The 19078-nt window shown below is 39.7% G+C and overlaps 1 protein-coding gene across 2 annotated transcripts in view; it reads left to right on the top strand.

Moving 5' to 3' along the window:
- Positions 1-17878, top strand: part of loaf (low-density lipoprotein receptor domain containing lost and found) — a 175678-nt gene extending 157800 nt beyond the window's left edge. Inside the window, exons 3-8 of one of the 2 annotated variants that reach the window (XR_011900201.1) lie at positions 2251-2395; positions 2630-2752; positions 5191-5400; positions 7272-7427; positions 11246-11285; positions 12823-17878. Coding sequence is in view for 1 of the 2 variants with exons in the window: in XM_072302255.1 (XP_072158356.1) it covers positions 2251-2395; positions 2630-2752; positions 5191-5400; positions 7272-7357 (564 nt within the window). In the remaining variant the exon portion in view is untranslated. The other variant, XM_072302255.1, reaches the window with a different exon arrangement.
- The last annotated feature ends 1200 nt before the right edge of the window (positions 17879-19078 follow it).

The raw sequence follows: 19078 nt of genomic DNA, 5'->3' as shown, positions 1-19078 counted from the left end.
ATTCTTGACCTTCCGATGACGGGATATGTCGAATCGAAGACCAAGTTTGGCTTTCACACGAGCAACTATTACTCTTTACTATGCTTGTGAGACTCTCGCTCCGACTCTCAACGGACTGATTATTGAGATTGATAGCCAAAGCAAAGGACAAAGCAGATATACGGAAATAGAGCGATCTTCTCGGTTGGGTCAGAACTGATAAGGTTTTCCGGTCGGTTGGGGATGAACTAACTAAATGGTCTGCTCTCATTTATTGCCGTTCGTTCGACTGTTATTGCCTGCTAAGACCATTGCAACCACCCGCTTAGTAGTCATTAAAAAGGAAAATAAAGCAAAAACGAAGGCGTTTAAAACCTCGTCATTAGTCAGGGAAAAACCGCCAGGATCAAAACAGCGTCGGCTTGGTGATAGTCCAATGCGCTAGCCTCTTCCTAGTTGCAGTCTCTCCGTGTCTTCCAGAGAAATATGAGAACATTGTGCATGGGGGAAATGCATTTTCCTCGTCCCCTGATATCTCAGTGACATACGGTTTCGGTTGCTTTAACCAAAAATTGTATGGAGAAACCAAGTCGGTGTGGCTGACCTAACCAAGAGAAAACTTATCCAGATTAACCGTAAACACGGAAATATCTGACTGTTAACCCTTAGATGACTAACCATTTTTACCTACACGAGTGACTATAACCCGGGCCTCCGAGGCCCGTATTGAGAATACATGGTTATTCGATAGCTGCTATGCTTTTTCCTCTGTTTTTTGTAGAATTTTATGATTTTCATAGTTTGTCTTCTATAATACAGGTCCCAAATTCTATTTTCACCCATTAACTGCCCCCCTCCCCCTCTAAATCTCCTCGTCCTCTCCCAGTCCCCTCAGATGTAGGAGCCTCTCGTTATAAACACATTTTTATATATTTTTTTATATTTTGAGTAAGTTACATTGAAGAAACATTATCACCACTATAAGTATACTTGAATTTGAGAGAGAGGGGGCAACCTTACCCCCCTTAACCCCTCCCTCTCCTTCCGGTAGCCAAAAAATTAGTACTTTTCGATGTGTTTCTTTCAAAGTTTTGAACCTAGAAAGTTATTTTTTAATTTCGTGAAAAGAAAAGAAAAGAAAAGAAAAGAAAAGTATAAAATATGTTGTTGTACTACTACTGCTACGAATAAGTCGCTCTCATAGCGCTTCTGTGCGCTCTGCGACACCCAAACGCCACTGACAGCGATCTTGCCAGAGCTCCTCCGGCAGAGCGCATCTCCTCATTTCCAGCCTTATTCCTTCAATCTATAATTGGCAGGGCGTCCTCTACGATAGCTGAGTTCAGAAATTACCGATACTTCCAAATAATTTACGTTTTTAAAATTACAGCTCCGCAGCGCTATTTTAGAGGCCCACTGAGCGCCGACCGGCCGCTCAGTGGTCCTGTCCGAAGCTGCAATTTTAAAAACGTGAATTTTTTGGAAGTATCGGTAATTTCTGAACTCAGCGACCCCCAAGAGTCCCTAATAAAGCATTTTGCTCAGTTTGAACATTCAATCTGATCTAATAACAGTCAAATCCGACTTTTTTGCGCGCGAAAATCGGTCGGCGCGCGTTGAGCGGAAACTTCAATCGATCATAACTCCGGAACCGTTTGGTTTTCCAGCTTCATGGACCACTCGTTGGATGCGAAAAAAGACGAACAATTTAAAAAACTGGTTTTGGTTCAAATAAAAAATTGAGATCTTTGTAAATATTTCGTTTAAAAGAAATTTTCTAGACCTAAAAACTGGAAAAAAGCACATATGTTAACTTTAAAATGTGATATCGGGATTTCGACCTTTAGAATATTAAAGCATGCAATTTTAGACGATTTTTCGTCCAAATTGGACCTCGATATCTTTCTTCGTTCAAGAGATATAGAGGTTCACAGGTTTTGACTTCCACCCCCCCCCTAGCTCCCCCCCCCCCAAAATTGTTTGGGGGTCTGCAAATTTGGGAAAAGAAGCGCTCAAGTATGAGTAATCAATAGACAAAGTCTGAAGAACTTCCAGAGGGGGGGGGGGGCGAAAAAAGCCGTTTTTGCATCAAGCTCTTTGGTGGCACGTCATAATCTACTTACATGAAAAAATTCAAATAAATAAACTGTCCGAGTGTTGGTTTTTGTACAATTTTTGAGGGACGATAAGTACCTACCTTGAGATTTTAAAGTATATTTGCGTATGTTAAAAAATTCAAAAACTCATCTGGTGTATCATTTTTTGTTTCAGGCCGATTTATCCTGTAGGAACACCACTCAGACTGTTGGTGCCATATTCACGCGGACGAATTTTGTTACATTAAAATATGTTACCGATAATTGGGGAACTGCCTCTAATGGATTCAAGTTAGTTATCACTGCCGTCAAAGATCCAAGTGAGTTAACTCGTAAATTCATCGTTTCAATTGACTTAATGTTAAATTCACAAAAGCTTACTTGTGTCACAGAATTCTTAGGTATCTTACTTACGTTGCCAATTAGTGAACAACCTTGAATTTTTTGCAGATGTATGTGGTACATTGATGCTTGGACAACTAGGGTGATGCTACACTCAACTGGCTGACAACATCAGAAAAGTGTGTTAATTTGATTACGATTTTCAATTTCAGAGCATGCGTGCAAGGATTTTCGATGTTACATGCAAGAATTTTGTATAGCGACGGACCTCGTTTGCGATCAGATAGACCACTGCGGCGATGGCTCCGATGAATTTGTTGGTCCTCACTGCGTATGTAAGTTATCGTCACTTTTATAATATTTTGTAACCTCGTGTTCATAATTGAAAAGGATGATATTAAAAACAATCATCTGAAAGGAAAGTGCCAGCTCAATGGGTCTGTTGCAATGATTACGGAATGATGTTCTGAGAGTTTAAGCGTGCGGATCAGTGATAATAATAAGATCTGAACAAACGCCAAAATTCTACGTCTAATATTAACGGGTATGTTATCACTCACTGAAAACCACAGCGTACGACCTCATCTACCATATTGGTACATACCATGGTTTCTTCAATTTAGGTTTCTACAATCTGTGATTCATATACATTTCCAATGGTTCCTACTTGTAAAACTTGGATGAAACTGAGGTTAAAGAAACGATGGTATAGGTATTTTGCCACCGTCGTGAATGGCGTAGGTAATATGCTGTACTTTTTGTGTGGCGAAATCTACTTTGATACTGAATGTAGCATTTTTGACGTTTAGACAGATTGCATTAATGGTTGCTAATCTAAAGGCTTAAAAATTGCAGAAATTACAATTCAAAAGGAGTAGTTTGGCCCACAGGATTCCGGAACTAAATACTTATCGCATTGGAAGGCTGTAAAAGAACGTTTAGGAAATGAAGGAAGATGATGGTGCTGTATCAGTTAGGAGGGGATGGAATAGAGGGAGGGTAGAACGCCGTAGAGTCTGGGATAGATCTCAAGCCTCCTAAATTTTAATTTCCAGTAACGCTTAGTTCTGGTGTTCTACCGGGCAACTTTTTCATAATTTTTGCGGCAACCAACCAGCAATTGTCTCTAAATGATCTTGCTCTATTTAGATTTTGAAAATTTGACCCAGGTCTTAGTATATGACCTGGTAAAGTTTCATACTCTCCCATTTAAACGAAATACATTTTTATTTTTTGTTTCAGTTCATTTGAGCCTTCTACTGGGCCAATTTTCATTATTTTTTCAGCTATTGACAGGTCACAATCTTTAGATGAGCCCGCTGTAATCAGACTCATCAATCAGATCACATCAATCCCTCGTGCATTAAAAAGCTACGCAAATTTCAACATGACCGACGTCAACCCGCCAAAACACACGCGATGAGACGGGATTTTACTATCCGGAATGATTATATTTACACATTATTTCCGCTGATACAGACTGTAGTAATTCTTAATGATTTGCTCGTGGAAACGTCAGCCATGATGAATATTGTGTACCATTGTAATGTGCAAAGGTTGGATGAGACGAATCATCTCGCGAAACCTTGACCTGTGCTGGAGTATAGTTTTTGAAGCGGGAGAATTAAAGAAATTGCTTTTTTTTGCGGGAAGTGTTTTTTAGAATTTCTTAATGCGCTCATCGTTATTTTTGAGCCATTTTTTGTAAGAAATAACTCTCTCTTTTGCTCAAGCTGAAGTTTGCAACAGGCTCCTTAAAAAAACTGCATGTGTTTTTAAAATAATCATATGTTTCAAAACCGAACTGAAAAAAAGGATCGCTAATTTACCGATTTAGGGTCGAGCAAAATTTGCTTCACTTCGTAAAACTTTCTTATATCCGTGCACGGTGTTGAATCAAGTGAATGACTAGCACAAATTGCTACACCGATTTGCTACATCTGCGCGCCTTCATGCAGTTAATCTTGCATCGAGTGGCTTGGAAGTGTAACTGCATTTTTTGGTATTGGTACTTTGCGAACAGTAAAAATAGCTCAATAGTTAGGCTGAAATAGCGGAATTTACGGAAAAATAGCGAAATTTACGGAAGTATAACTAAAAAGGTAACAGACGTAGCTTTTCAAAGAGCAAAATCACCTACACACGTGTGTGTAAGTTAGCTGAAATTTGTGTAGCGATTTTACCTGCATGGTTTGCACGTTCGTTTTTTAGCTACACCATGCCATGAAATACCCGCGTGCACGGCATTTTCAGCAATATTTTTTTTTCAGTGCGGATTTCAGGGTCGCAACGTGTTAGATCTTTTCGAAACTAACGCTAAATCAATAAAGATTCGATGTTAAATATAATAATTGAAGTCATCGAAATGACGTCGGTCCGCCATTTTTAGTTATCCGCTCAGCACGACGTAAACTTAAGTAAACAAAAGGTGCCATCTTGTCAGCAAAATCAGTCAGTGACTCAGCGGGCCTCGGACCCTAACTGAGCGCTGACAAGATTCCTCTTTTGTTTACAAAATGACCGGTCTTCAGATAACTCCAAATCGTTTAACAATATTTCCGCTGAGCTCGGCAAATCATCGTCGTTTGCAATGTAGACTTTAACAACGCGTCTAAAATAGTCTTTAGTTGCATGAGAATAATCAAGGCTGGACGAAGTTGAAACTTTTCAAGTTGGATTGGAATGATGACGGATTAGGATACGATGGAAATTATGGAGTGTTTGAGCGAATCGGGTAGTAATATGGGGATGTTGTTGTTTTTTTTTTTTCCAGCGGACGAGTACCGGCAGATCTTGGGGATGAGCCTGAGCTACGTCATCACAGTGTTGGTGTGTGTGCTGGTCATCCTGCTCGTATGCATCGGGGCGTGCTTCTGCATGGGCTGGCTTGGCCTTTGCCACTGCCCCAACCGCCGCAGCCGGCAACCCGACCCCAACCGCTCCGCTCTTGCTCCACAGACCACCATTACTCCTCACTACCCAAGTGAGTTTTCACACCAGCACCAGTACATTATAGACTTAGGCAACATTCGAATTTCAGAATTTTCATGCTACCTCTTCAAAATTTCGAAATGAAATTGCTGATTCAACAATTTTGTTGGTTAAAAAAGTGTCCAACATGCTTCTATGAAGATTTTACAATAGGAAATGCCACTTTAACCACCCCTGTGGTTGGATTAGCTTCCATTTATTGTAAAATGTACATTTAAAACATGTCGGACATATTTTGTAACAATTTAATTGTTAAAGCAGTAATCCATTTTTTCTGTGCACGTACATACAATTAGTTCGGACTATTTATGTTGAAAGAAACTACGTGCGTTGACAAACATACAGCGTGAGCGATAAGTCCCCCCCCTCTTCTAACTTTTGAACCCATGCATGTATCAAAACGAAATTTTGAGGATGCCTCTAGATCAATAAGATTTGTATACTCTTTGGCATACCCAAAATTTTGGGGAAGCGCCTCTCCCGCGAGGGGCGCACACTAAGTCGAAATTTTCAAATGGTAACCCCCCTTTTGTGATACACCTTTGGAAAGTTAATAAAAAAAGGTAAGGATTCCGACGATTTTTTCCTGAAAGTACATGCAACGCTGAAAATTTTGCTGCCTTGTTTGCCTTTCTGCACCTCTCTGAACCGGAGTTATGATTTTTTGAAAACAGGCCTATTTTGAACTTTGACCGAGGATAAATGGAGACCATAAAGTCGTAGCGAGCTCCGGTTTGGGCGAAAATTTTTCTTTTTTTATGAACTTCCCAACGATGTATCGCAAAAGGGGAGTTACCATTCGAAAATTTCGAGTGAGTGTGCGCCCCTCGCGGGAGGGGCGCTTCCCCGAAATGTTGAATATACAGGGTGTCCGGAAGTTAACGTACTTAACTTTCAGAATCGCTTTTTCGGCTCAAAATAAGACTTCTTTTCCCTATACACATATGCTCGAAAACGCTTCATACGTGAGCTATGCGCTTCCAAAATTGCCATTTTTTTTCGTTCAAATTAATATAGCTCCTCGTCATTTTTTCATAGGTGGCTGAAACTTTGTATAGGGAGGTATTTTTTAGCGCTCTATTCATTTTTTGTATTTTCAAGGACGTACGTCTTCAACAAATGACGTCACAAGCGTTCCCGAATTTGAAAATTGCGATAACTTTTTTGGTAGATGATATTTCGAAAAACGGATTACGGCGAGTGAAAGAGCGTAAAAAAATCAAGGGGTCAGGGTACTGCACAAAATTTTCCAGAAACGCGTTATTTCGTCGCAAAAGAACTTTGAAAAATTTTAAGATTTTCGAAGCCCCTTGCTGTGTAGGCAATTTTTACTGCAAGGATTGAAAAGGATTGAAAGTTCTGTGCAAATGTTGTACGCCCAATATAAACGGAGATATCGCTAATAACGTCAGACGGCGCGGTTGAGCATGCTATGGTTTCTTCCATCCTGGTTGCATCAATCAGTGAGACTTACGTTAACAGAGCTAGCCTAACGTAGGATGCAGAAGAAACCAAGAAGAAGAAAGCCATGGTATGCTCTACCGCGATGGATGACATGAATCATCGGGATTTTCTTTTAACGATATCTTCATTATCATTCGACGCAGAAACATGCGTTTGATCAGAGCTTATTATTTTCTGCTATCCTGTAACTTTACACAACTGGAAAACGATTCTATAACTAACATACCTGACATTGTAAGAATATTAAGAACTCAGCTCATCACACACTTCTGTATGAAACAATATAGTTTCTTCGCGCAACTTTTACACAATATGATATACATATGTATCATACAGTGTTTATATTCCAAGGTTGCTTCTAATTTAATTTTATTTTCTTTCCTTTAAATGTTTGAATAGTTGAGATGGTGGAACACGGATCAAACGGCATCAGTGGTACAACAATTATTCCCATGTCGGGAAACTTTCGCCACCCTGCGGGCTGACTGCTCGGGTACAGCGTGGACCCGGCCCGCCTTTACTCCAGCCACAGTCGGGTCGCCATGGCTCTGACAGGTGACTTACCACCAAACTCTCTCATTTTCATCTATCCAACAGCACGCGAGTAATCATCACGTATCACTCGCTGAATCCATACGTGGTCGTGTTATACGTATTATGTTATACATATGTACCTAACCTGTGTTAAAAGCCGTCACCGTGCGACTGCAGCGAACCTGGAAGAGGATGCGAAGAACTAACTCTGCAGTGGTGCACGGTCTTAGGTAGACTTCCAAACAATGCTCGCTCCGAATTAAAGGACCTCACGACAAAAATTAACGACAGGATACTAGCGATACTCCAGAAATCATCATTGAAAGTCATATTGATCGCTGGAAACGAGCATTCCAAAAGTGTAAATACGATTTTTGACCAGACAGCCTGAACCTAACCTATGCATGGTGTATGCATTAACATTAGAGTATTTTCATAGGAAGAGTATGGCCATTGGGCACTATGAGGGTGAGTAGAGCTCAAAGATGGCGGCGCTTTGTTTTGGTTTTTGAGCATGGGTGGGGGGCAGCATTGCCAAATTTTGACGGTAATCACCAACCGCACTTTTTGGCGCCCTTACTACATCAAAGATGATTTTACTCGAGAATCGGATACGAATAGCCGTAAAACTATGTAATAATTCGTTTGAATAAAGTTTTTTGCAAATAAAACTGCATTATGCGTCATTTTGTATTTGCATTTTCTTACAGCGTCCGCTATTTTTTGGCCCTAGAGGCTTCATTCAGCTTAAGATGGCTGAGCTAATTAGAGGTGGTAACCACCATGGCCATATTCTGCGTATCAAGGTACTCTGATTAACATAAAACCAGGAAATCCATTTTACGGTTTAGTTCAGTAGACCTTCTACCAGGCACCGTCAGCGTCACAATTGCAAGAGATTCCGTCCAATGAAAATGAAACCAGTGTCGCAGCTAACTAGAGTTGGGGCTCCTTATTTGTTCTCTTGGTCCACGCTTAAAGTTAAAATGTTAAGGTGATGGTCAAGAATAGGTACCCTGGTACCGATCTCATTTACCCATGGATGAATTTCTGAGTAGGGTGACAGACGATATCTTTGAAGAAAACGACCTGATGCATGAAATGTTTTATGGTAGAGGAGCATCCTTCACGATTATTTTCACTAAAAAAAGATGGAAAATAGTTTGCCTTAATTTTGATTGGGCCGGTGTAACCATGGTAATTCTTGTGCTGAGGGTTGATTCTTCAGAATCGATCTGAATCGGCCGCGTGGAGAGAAAAATAAAATGGATACAATGATCGGGTCTACAGAATCGGTCCTCTGAAGGATCCATTCAATGATTACGACTCTTCATGCCGATCTAAAAGGAGGGGTTGCGATTTGGGCCGAAATCGTCCTTCCTACACGAAGTCAGGAAATTTTTGGATGTTTGGCAGTTGACGATGCATTCAACAGAAATAGTTGAGTTTTGCCGATATTCACATTTTTTGGCTGCGAGAAGTGGCTCCGGAGCCCTAAATGGCTAAAAATCGAGTTTTTCGCGGTTCTACCTTCAATTTCAACCTCCGCCCGCGGGTGACGGGTTATGAGCTCCGATTTTGATGCGAGGGACACCTACACACGCTACTTCAGCGAGTCAAATTGCGGAAGGAGATCCATAGATTGTCTTTTTCCGCCACTCAATGGGATGGCGTCCCAGTCAAATACGTTTTTGAAGAAATTATCGATCCCCTTCATCGCTTCATCTCCACACATCTATCATGTGCAAATGATGGCACGCTCCGGCAACAAGGTTCTGTGACGAAATCATTTTTGCCTCCAGAGTCTCCAAAATGTATACATCTTAGTGATCAAACGTCCAATCACTGAGAAAAATGGCTCGCGGAGCGAGCCGACTGTCGAATGTCACTCGCTACGCGAGTGACCGGGGGTCCAGGGGGCGCAGCCCCTTGGCTGGCCGTGACGGACGCGCAAAGTGCGTCCAGAATGGCTAGTTAAATATATAGTTGTTGGAGTTTTTGGCAGCTTGCGTTAAAAATACATCAGCTCATGAGCTCATTCGAGCCCAGTTTTGCACTGCACTGAGGATTGGCCCAACGAGGCCGGAATGCATCCGCAGTTGTCTTCCTGAATGGATGTAACTAGTGTTGCACCAAACAGCTTATTTTTTCGAGGGAAAACTGTGCTCAAATGTACCGTGCGTCCACCGCAATCGTTTGTGACCAATTAAAAATTTAAACTATGAAAAATGTACTACCTTTACAAAATAAGTAGAATTTTAAAACAAAATGTTTGCAAAATGAAAACGTCTTTTTGATTGATCTGGTGTTGTTTGGAACCCCGATCACGTCCTAGAAGCGTGGAACGGCACGTTAGGCGTAATTATTTATGGAAACTTTGAAAAGCCTTGGACTTTAAGCTCATGGGACTTGTGACGATTTGGCCTTCGAATGCACCGGTCTCGTTCCAGGAGCATAAGCGCTTCAGGGTTGGGGTGCCGGTGTAAACGATCCTCATATGCTGTGTACATCTTGGTGATGTAGTCCTCCACTGAGTTATTGTTGACGTCCGCGCGAGTATCCGCATTCCTCTTAAACCATATAGCTTCAACAATATCTCTCAAGATCTTCATTTGCATCACTTCTTTTTTTTTTATCAAGATTTGACTTGGCTGCACTACCCCAGGATTGGCAACCAAAGTTCAAAAAATGCCTCTAAATTGACTTGTAAAGGAGTAACTTGATGCTTTGATGTAACCGTGATTTCCGTCCGACGAGCCACTGCATATTTTAGAACTTTAGTCGCAGTTGAGCGACTGTTTTTCTTAAAGTAGATATACCCCACCTGAGCCTGGCAGCCAGGTGAAGGCTGAGTTACGGCCCCTCCTTTCGAAAGTAATCAATCTAGTATACACCTAAAGTACCATGAGTATCATCCGATCCGATCCAATTCGAACCCTGATGAATCGAAAAAATCGTAACATTTGGGACCTCTCATGAGAATGAAAGGAATTTTTCCTTTGACTCATGAGTATTTCTATATCTACCAAAGTATAAGTCAAACTGTATTATTGAAACGTAATCAAAAGTATCGATCCTGTCATAAAATCAGCGTGTCAGAATTGATTCGATATTTTTTGAAAAAATATATGCACGATTCATCGTCAGTTGTCACAGATTTTGTATTCCCTTCATGTGCTATTCAGTTATATTAACTTCTCTGTAGATAAAAACTAATCAAATTTATAAATGATTTAATGACGTGACTTAGTATTACATTGTGTTGGAGTTTACTGCTTGTTTTTCTTCTTCTTTTAATGTAAATGCTGTTTCTTTTTCTCACAACATAGTGATCCAAAGTATTCAATCATTTTGATCACGTGCGGGTAATGCCATGAAAATGTAGTGTGAGGCGTGTAATACCATAGTAATGTCTTACGAGCTCTATGGACTCTTTATTCAAAAACGTTCGTCTCGGAAAACCGAGAAATTCTTGATACAAAATCAATAAAGTCACATCCACCAACGATATCTTAATCATCCGTGCGTATTTAAACAGTTCACTTGACATGAGTATTACTCATGTATTCAACAAATATTGGTCAGAGGGTTTTTATCGTAACGGAGCCCGGGTGAAATTGTTTATCTGCTCAAATATGGTATTTTACTAACAACGCACGTAATTTCTTACAATACAGGACATCCTAAAAATAAAACCTGATTAAAACATGGTACTATGATTGTAAGTTGTGTACTCAAATCTATAGACGACATTGTCTTCCATCGGTCTGTCCATGGTAATTCATCTCATTCCAGACGTTCCCATCTGTCTTAACACCTATGTTTTCTTTTTTTTCCAGTGACATTTCATCTAGCCAAAAAGATGAATGGTTTGTTTAGGTATGTATGTTTGTAAATGCAATAATAAATTAATCCTCTATTTATTTAGACAGAAAGGAGAATATATAGATCTTGTTTAAGGTGAATCCAGGGTTCGATTAGGGATAATTCAAGATTAGAGATAGCGCCACCAGTCACCACTGAGAATTTCACTCTCCTTCGACGATTACTGAAATAATATTGTTCAAATTACAAAAAGCAGATCCACAAGATATAAATTATTTTTTGCTTGATTTTTTGAGCCGAAAATATTGGAAATTAGAATTACAAGCGCAGAGAAAGTACGGCTGAAACTTTCAGCCCGGTAGCGGCGGCGGCCGAGCGCGCAACCGAATCCCTCATCTTCTGTCTCTTTCTCTCCCCTTCCCGCAATGGGAATTACTCTCCGCCGTAGTTACGACTTTAATTTTGGGATTTTGAGAAGATTTTTTTACTGAGTGTTCCTCAAGTATATTGCTATATCCCTTGGATCCCCAATCTTGAATAAGTATTACGGTTTTTATTATTTTGGCAAATATATGCGGCTATTCTGAGCAGCGCGACGTGGTGGCGAAATCGCCAAGTTCCAAGCCTGGATTCACCTTAAGTCTTTTTGTTTGTTATCATTATTTTATTGGTACGTTGAATAAACATCAGAAACCTAATGGTTCGAGTGAAACGAGCAAAATTAGCGAGGTTGTCTGAACTTTAAGTTAAAATGAAATAAAAATGTATGGTGTCCCAGGACAAACATGCCAGACTTTTTTCTCGTTTGTTATGGGTCAGAACCGCGGGGTTGAATTGGGAATCGATCCAAAAAATTCCAAATTTCACATTCACAACCCCCACCCCTCTCCCAAGATTCCCTGCGGGGGGGGGGGGGGTTTGCTCACGATCCTTAAAGTCGTGGTTCCCGGTCGAACTAGGATTTATTTTCATTAGAGTTGGAAAATATAGAAAATTTTCCGTTAAATTGACCCCTAAAAATCCATAATCGGCCCACCCTTACACCTCGACCCTTTAACCTTCCAGCAGATTCTCTATGATCGCAATATCGACGCATATTCTCCAGAAAAAGGTGGGACCTGGTTGTGCAGGTACACGCAGCTCAACTCATGATCAAAGCTGTCGTCTCTGACAGAATCAACTATGCTTTTATGTGAATCCTCTCGTAGAAAACAAGAATCAGTGATGAAATGTTTGTGCAATACTGTTTATTAAGCTACGTTTGACGCATACTACTATAATGTAGGAGTAATTGAAATCCAATTGGTACAGGCCCCTTGAAGATGTCGTAATGCCGAAACATATTGGACATTACATGTATTAATGGTATAGAACTTCTTTTCTAAGTATCTTTCACCAACAACACCTTGGTAAAAGTCACACGGAAAACAAAACATTACAGTGTTGACCTAAACCAAGAAAAAAATAAATGAACTTTATCCAGTAACCCGCTTAAAAGCAAAACTTGATAATAAAAATCGTTAATCAGTGCAACGATTTAAAAAAAGAAAAAACTAACTAAAACTGAAAGATTTGTTTATTTTTGTTTCAGAGGGAAGCCGGGTCCTAAGCTCCGCAGGGTGGTCTGTTACTTGGGAATAGGAGTACCCTGCCCGATGTTCGCCATTACGTTATCATTTGCCATCACAACAAGTGGAGTTGACTGCATGTTGTCACCATAGCAATATCTAAACACAATAGAAGGAGGACCGCCCGAGGAATTGTCATCAGGAGGAATTGAATTAAGGAATTGTACCCACACCCTACTGTGTACGTGAATTGTGCTTACCAACAATAATCGGGGTACCAGGACCAGACCGTAACAGTCACACAGTAGACGAACCACAGAAAAAATATTCCCTTTGCCACTACACTTGCTTCTTCAAATGATCCAAAACTCTTTCAAGCTTCCATTTGCCTGTTTTTGTAGGGATTTTTGTCAATTTTTTTTTAACACTTTCTTAGGAGTTCCTCTAATTACGAAACAACCATGTTCAGTGTCATTAAAACGGAGTGGTAGCTAGAATCTAAATGCAACGGGGCATATTTTGTTGGCTAAAAATAAATATAACGTACGGCAACAACTTTTTTCACTTTCGCAAGGACGTTTTCTGCTAAACGGAACTGGAGACTTGTGGGAAAGATGGGGCGTCTTTTAAAATGCTGCGTAGAAACAATGCACAGGTGGACGTGAATCCTTTTGGGGAAATAGAAAAGCGGGATGAGATATTAAAACAAACGGAATTAGTTCTGCTTATCGACTGCAAAGGGCACTCCTGAAGCGTGGGCATGTGAAAAGAGCGTTGTGGACAGGGTTTGAGTTAAAGACCATGCAACTCCTGTGGATCGCTCTTATCATCGCCGCTGAGGTTACTGGCGCTCAATGATCCTCATTCATTATTACGGCCTTCAGCTAAAGAGCAGACTCTTTCTTTCAAAACCGTTTGATGGTTCCATTCAGCAGAAACAAGCTATCATACTTCCTTGTATGGTGAACTCAAAGTAATTTGCGCGTTGTACGATCCAAATTTTTTTTGGAGTAAGATTTGGAGTAAGATTTTGGATCCACAAAGGACAATACCTCCTCTCTCTCTCTATATATATATATACATGTTTTAAGTACCACCACGTACCTAACAAGGCTACGACGGATCATTTTAAGAAAATAATGTAATTGTCAGGTATGAAGTAATTTAAATTAGCTTCTTTTCCGCGATTTAGTTAGATCAGTGACTGGAGTTGTTGGCTTCAACATTAGTTCTGATTTAACGGTAATTTCGACGTGATAATGAGTTGAATTTGTTGTTCTTTGAGAGCTAGCGCTTCAACTTTATTGCTGTGATCGTTAAAGGCACGTAGGTATTTTTAGTGAACTCGAAACATTAAATAAGTTGTAGAAGTAAAAGGCTACTTTCAATATTTCCCTTTGCCGCACATGGAGCTCTGCGTTTATACACATTCACTTAGGCGCAGAAAATCAGAGCGGGTTTGCATTTCCTCCGTTCTTTTAGATACAAGCGCTCGTTTTTACGTTTTTGGTTGGTTTAACTTTACTCAATTGATGAGTGCTGCACCCTCGCGAAAATAACCTTGGAGATTGGCAGTGACAGCGCGCACGGGGCAAGCAATAAGTTTTAGAGAATGTGGTTTTTGTTTGATGATGAAATTTCACCATGAAAACAGTCAAAAAATACACATGAAGAGCAACTAATTTTAAATAATTTTCCTGGGGAAGATCCCCAGACCCCCGTTATTAGGTTTTCCCCCTATATTTGTTTCTATCTAAAGTTTCAATCCACGCATCACCACTACGTAAGAATGGTAAATAAATGTAACAAATACGGGCATTGTCCAAAGTGAGAAATTTGGATCATATTGGAACCTTATTATGCAATTAGGAACTATTTCTGGCTCATCTGTAAAAGCACCCATTTGTATAGGAAAATAATTCACACACACATACGTTGCATATTATATGGCACATGTGTGTGGCTAATATGTTGTCTTAAAATACGCCAGAAATAGTAATTTCTTGTGGCAAAATTTAGTTCATTTTTTAATAAGGGCCTGATATATCTAGTTCATCAGTACAAGCAAATATCTGCATGAAGAAGGTAACGGATCAAATGTCGATTTGAAAATGAGTCAGAAAAAGTAGTTCCTAATTGCAATAATTGTAAAAATTTGATTCTAGTTATTTTGCAAATGGTATATGTGCAAGTTGATGTACGGAAGACTATTTTGATACATCCATCTAAAAATTTTGGGATCTCCGAGTTGTACAAATATTGAAAGAAATCCCCTTTGAGTTCTACTTTTGCATGCTTTGTTTCTGGATTCATGTTTTTCACCGAAAATGAGTAAAGTTGATGTAAAATTTCGGATATAAAAAAGTGTGCGAGAACTTATGAAACGCTGAAGTACGCGCTCCAGTAGTCATATTAGCGATGCCAAAATGTAAAACTAACTGTTGTGGCGAGTAATTCATCATTTTTTAAGTACTTGCACCCTTTTTTTTACATCAGCATGTGTAAAATCAACCTCACTGTTTTTGGGTGTTGTTTTGTGGCATCCACTGATGAGTGCGTCTATCACGTGAACAGAGCATGTGATGTAGACAGAAAACAATTTTAGAATGTACACTAAGAAGAAATTTTTTTGGGGTTCAAGGAATAGCTTCTTCATACTTTTTCTCAAGAAATAGACACTGTCAGAAGGATCTAAAAATCTGTTTCCTTACGCCGTATCCTTAATAAGGGATACTAAAAAGAATGAAATATATTTTCATGATACCTTTCAAGAAATTTGGCAGTCTCAAAACTCCTCGAAAACATGATAAGATTACTTCATTTCCTCGGTCATCCTAACTTCAATGACAATAAAACAATGACTTAGGTATTTGGTTACTGCTGTGGTGAATGGACTTATATCATTTTGTTTTTCTTTCTTAATGTGATTGCTGTGAGTGTTAGACACAAAGCTTTAATACTGATATATTTTGGACTTTTTCTACTTTACGTTTTGTTAAATTTCTAATTTTCCTCTTTTTTATTCCATGTTCTCAATAGGTAGTCGGCCCGAATTTGATCTTTTTTCTTTCTGTAAATTGTAGAAATTCTGCTGAAAATGTACATCCAATTCAAAGAGTTTCGAGAAAGAAGCTAGGGAATAATCACAATGTTTAGCTCAAATTTTACGTGTTTCTAAAATAAACCTGAAATGCGAAAATGTAGAGGGAAACAACGTATCGCATTTGCAGAAATCAAAGTGCCTATCTGGCGTGATCTGACTCTTTTGTTATCTTCTGTAAATATTGTACCGACAGCTTTTCAATTGCTTCTTTTTTATATTTATGAGATCATTGTAATATTTTAGAGCAGTTTTGTGTAATGATGCTTCAATAACAGGTGCTTGTTTTAGAGGCACAGAGGGGTTGATAGCTACCACGTGTTAGTTAGGCTCCAGCCAACGAGAGAGAACCTGTTAAAGTTCTCAATGAATATTAATTATATGTGAAGTGTGCTCATTTGAAGCTCCTTTAAATGTAGTATTCCTTTTGACGAAAAATGGAACATTTGATTCTTAAAAGACGTGATTTTTTGCATTAATTTATTGTATTTTTTCATGTATTCGTGTTACTTTTTTTATTGTTTTTTTTTACCATTCAATTAAATTTTTTCAATTTATTTTTTAATTAAACTTTTCCATACGTTGTTTCAATTTTTTCTTTTTCTTCACTTTAAATTTTTCCATTTATTGAATATAATTTTTTCCGTTTATTTATTAATTTTTTTTCATTTATTTATTTTAATTTTTTAATTATTACTTTTTTTTCTTTTCCTAATTTTAATTTTTTTATTTGATTTGTTTTAATTGTACCCTTTATTTCGCATAATTTGTGTCATTTATTTATTTTATAATTACTTCCTCTTAATTTTCTCACATATTTACTAAAATTAATTTAATTTATTATTATTTTTTCTTTTAGACTGAAATGTAAAGAGGAGTCCATTTGAAATTTATACATTTTCTCCCCTTCTTAGTCAATGTCAGTTGATTTCTCCACATCAAAAGTTCAACAACCTGTCTTTACCTCGTGAACTAAACTGGCTTCACTACCAGCAATAGAGAGGCAACCTTCTACTATGTGATCTTTACTGGGAAAAGGATTTCAGCGCAGAAATGCGTTGTATGACTGTATGACTTCATTTTCAATAAAAAATACTGTTTTAATGAAAGCTCTTATCTGCTTAAGTAAACGTATTGTTTCTAAAATGATACAGAAATAGTATTTCCTAATTTTAAAGAATTCAATTTTTGAGTCGATTTATTTTTTGTCAATTTTGGTCATTGAAGCGGTACCGGAGTATCAACAAAAACACTCTGCCGTCTTGTCCTGCAGGAGAAGATGCGATTGATGTAGTTAGTTCATGTTTTGTATCAATAAAAGCTGGTGCACATCTGAAGTTTAATCCCAGGAATTTAAGTTCCGGAAAGTTCTTATAAATGTTTTTAAAACTACCTAAAACCGTTTTCTTTCAATGGACATTACAACTTTAATCTGAGGAAGGCTGCTTAACAATGCGTGAGATAAATTAAATAAACCCGGAACGTTCAAAGTGTATGACAATTCTATTTTTAACCGGACAAAAAAAACGGCGCACTAATGAGTCGTCATTTTGGTGTAACAGCAAGACCGAGGCTTGGAGACGGGAGATCGGTACCGGAGTCTCGGTTTCGCAATAACAGAAAATCGACGTCTCATTTCCTCGCTTTTTTTCTTCCCCGGTTCGGTCCAGGTTTTTTTCATGTGTCTTTTATACAGGGTTATTCAAAAGTTACGCACCACTGGCCATAGCTTAAGTTCTAATTATGATATCGATTTGCGGTTTGTGGCGTCCTTCCTCATATCGAGGGGGAAACTTTTTGAGGTACTTCCCACTTCTTCACCCCCCCAGGGGGAGGGGGGGCGGGGGGCAACTCAAAAATTTCAAATGGCAACCCCCATCATGTGATACATCGTTAGAAAGAGCATGAAAAAAGAAAATTTTTGGCGCAAACCCGAAGTCGATCTGACCCCCCTATCAAAAGTTAGGGGGGTCCAAAGGTTATTTAGGGGGTTCGTACCTTCATTTTTTAGAGTAGCTTCGGCGGCTCTTAGACATACCGTTTCTCTTTTCAAAGAGTCCTTGAATACTCCAGGTCTGATACCGAAGTCTTCATATTGCCCCCGGGCCACCACAGCCCCCCCCGTAGGGGGGATGGGCCTGTTACAATGAAACATTGCATTAAAATGCGGAAAGTCACAGAAGAGCTTCAAACTTAGCATCAAATCCGAGTGGAACTTCTTGCCAATGTTAACGCAAACGCAGCCTGCGACTTTAAAGTGAGTTTTCAAAACTCTTAGCCCCCTGCCCCCCTCATTTTTGGTTGCAGAGCGGGTAAAAACCGGGAAATTCACTACAAATAAGCCCGAAACTAATGTCCAACTTGAGGAGGACCCTTGAAACGTTGCGATCAGTCGGAGCAATGAAATACAGGGACTGCCGCCCCCTTAAAGTACGGAAACATCCATAAAACCCCCGCTGCCCCCCTCATTTTTTGTTGCAGAGCTGGTAAGAACCGGGAAATTCGCCAGAAATGATGCCCCGGTTCCTATAACAGCCCCGCAATGAAAAATGAGGGGGGCAGCGAAGGGTTTTATGAATGATTCCATCCTTAAAGTGCGCGGCAGTTCCTGTGTTGCAGCTCTCCGACTGGGCGCAACGTTTCAAGGGTCCGCGTCAAGTTGGACAGTAGTTTCGGGCATCATTTCTGGCGAATTTCCCGGTTCTTACCAGCTCTGCAACGAAAAAAGAGGGGGGCAGCGGGGGTTTTATGGATGTTTCCGTCCCTAAAGTGGGCGGCAGTCCCTATATTGCAGTTCTCCGACTGGGCGCAACGTTGCAAGGGTCCGCGTCAAGTTGGACAGTAGTTTCGGGCATCATTTCTGGCGATTTTCCCGGTTTTTACCCGCTCCGCAACAAAAAATGAGGGGGGCAGCGGGGGTTTTATGGATGTTTCCGTACTTTAAGGGGGCGGCAGTCCCTGTATTTCAATGCTCCGACTGATCGCAACGTTTCAAGGGTCCTCCTCAAGTTGGACATTAGTTTCGGGCTTATTTGTAGTGAATTTCCCGGTTTTTACCCGCTCTGCAACCAAAAATGAGGGGGGCAGGGGGCTAAGAGTTTTGAAAACTCACTTTAAAGTCGCAGGCTGCGTTTGCGTTAACATTGGCAAGAAGTTCCACTCGGATTTGATGCTAAGTT

This window comes from Bemisia tabaci, chromosome 7 (genome assembly GCF_918797505.1).
Source record: "Bemisia tabaci chromosome 7, PGI_BMITA_v3".
NCBI classification, from domain to species: Eukaryota; Metazoa; Arthropoda; class Insecta; order Hemiptera; family Aleyrodidae; genus Bemisia; species Bemisia tabaci.
The sequence above is the reverse complement of the archived record's forward strand: the minus strand, read 5'-3'. Positions and strand labels throughout refer to the sequence as shown.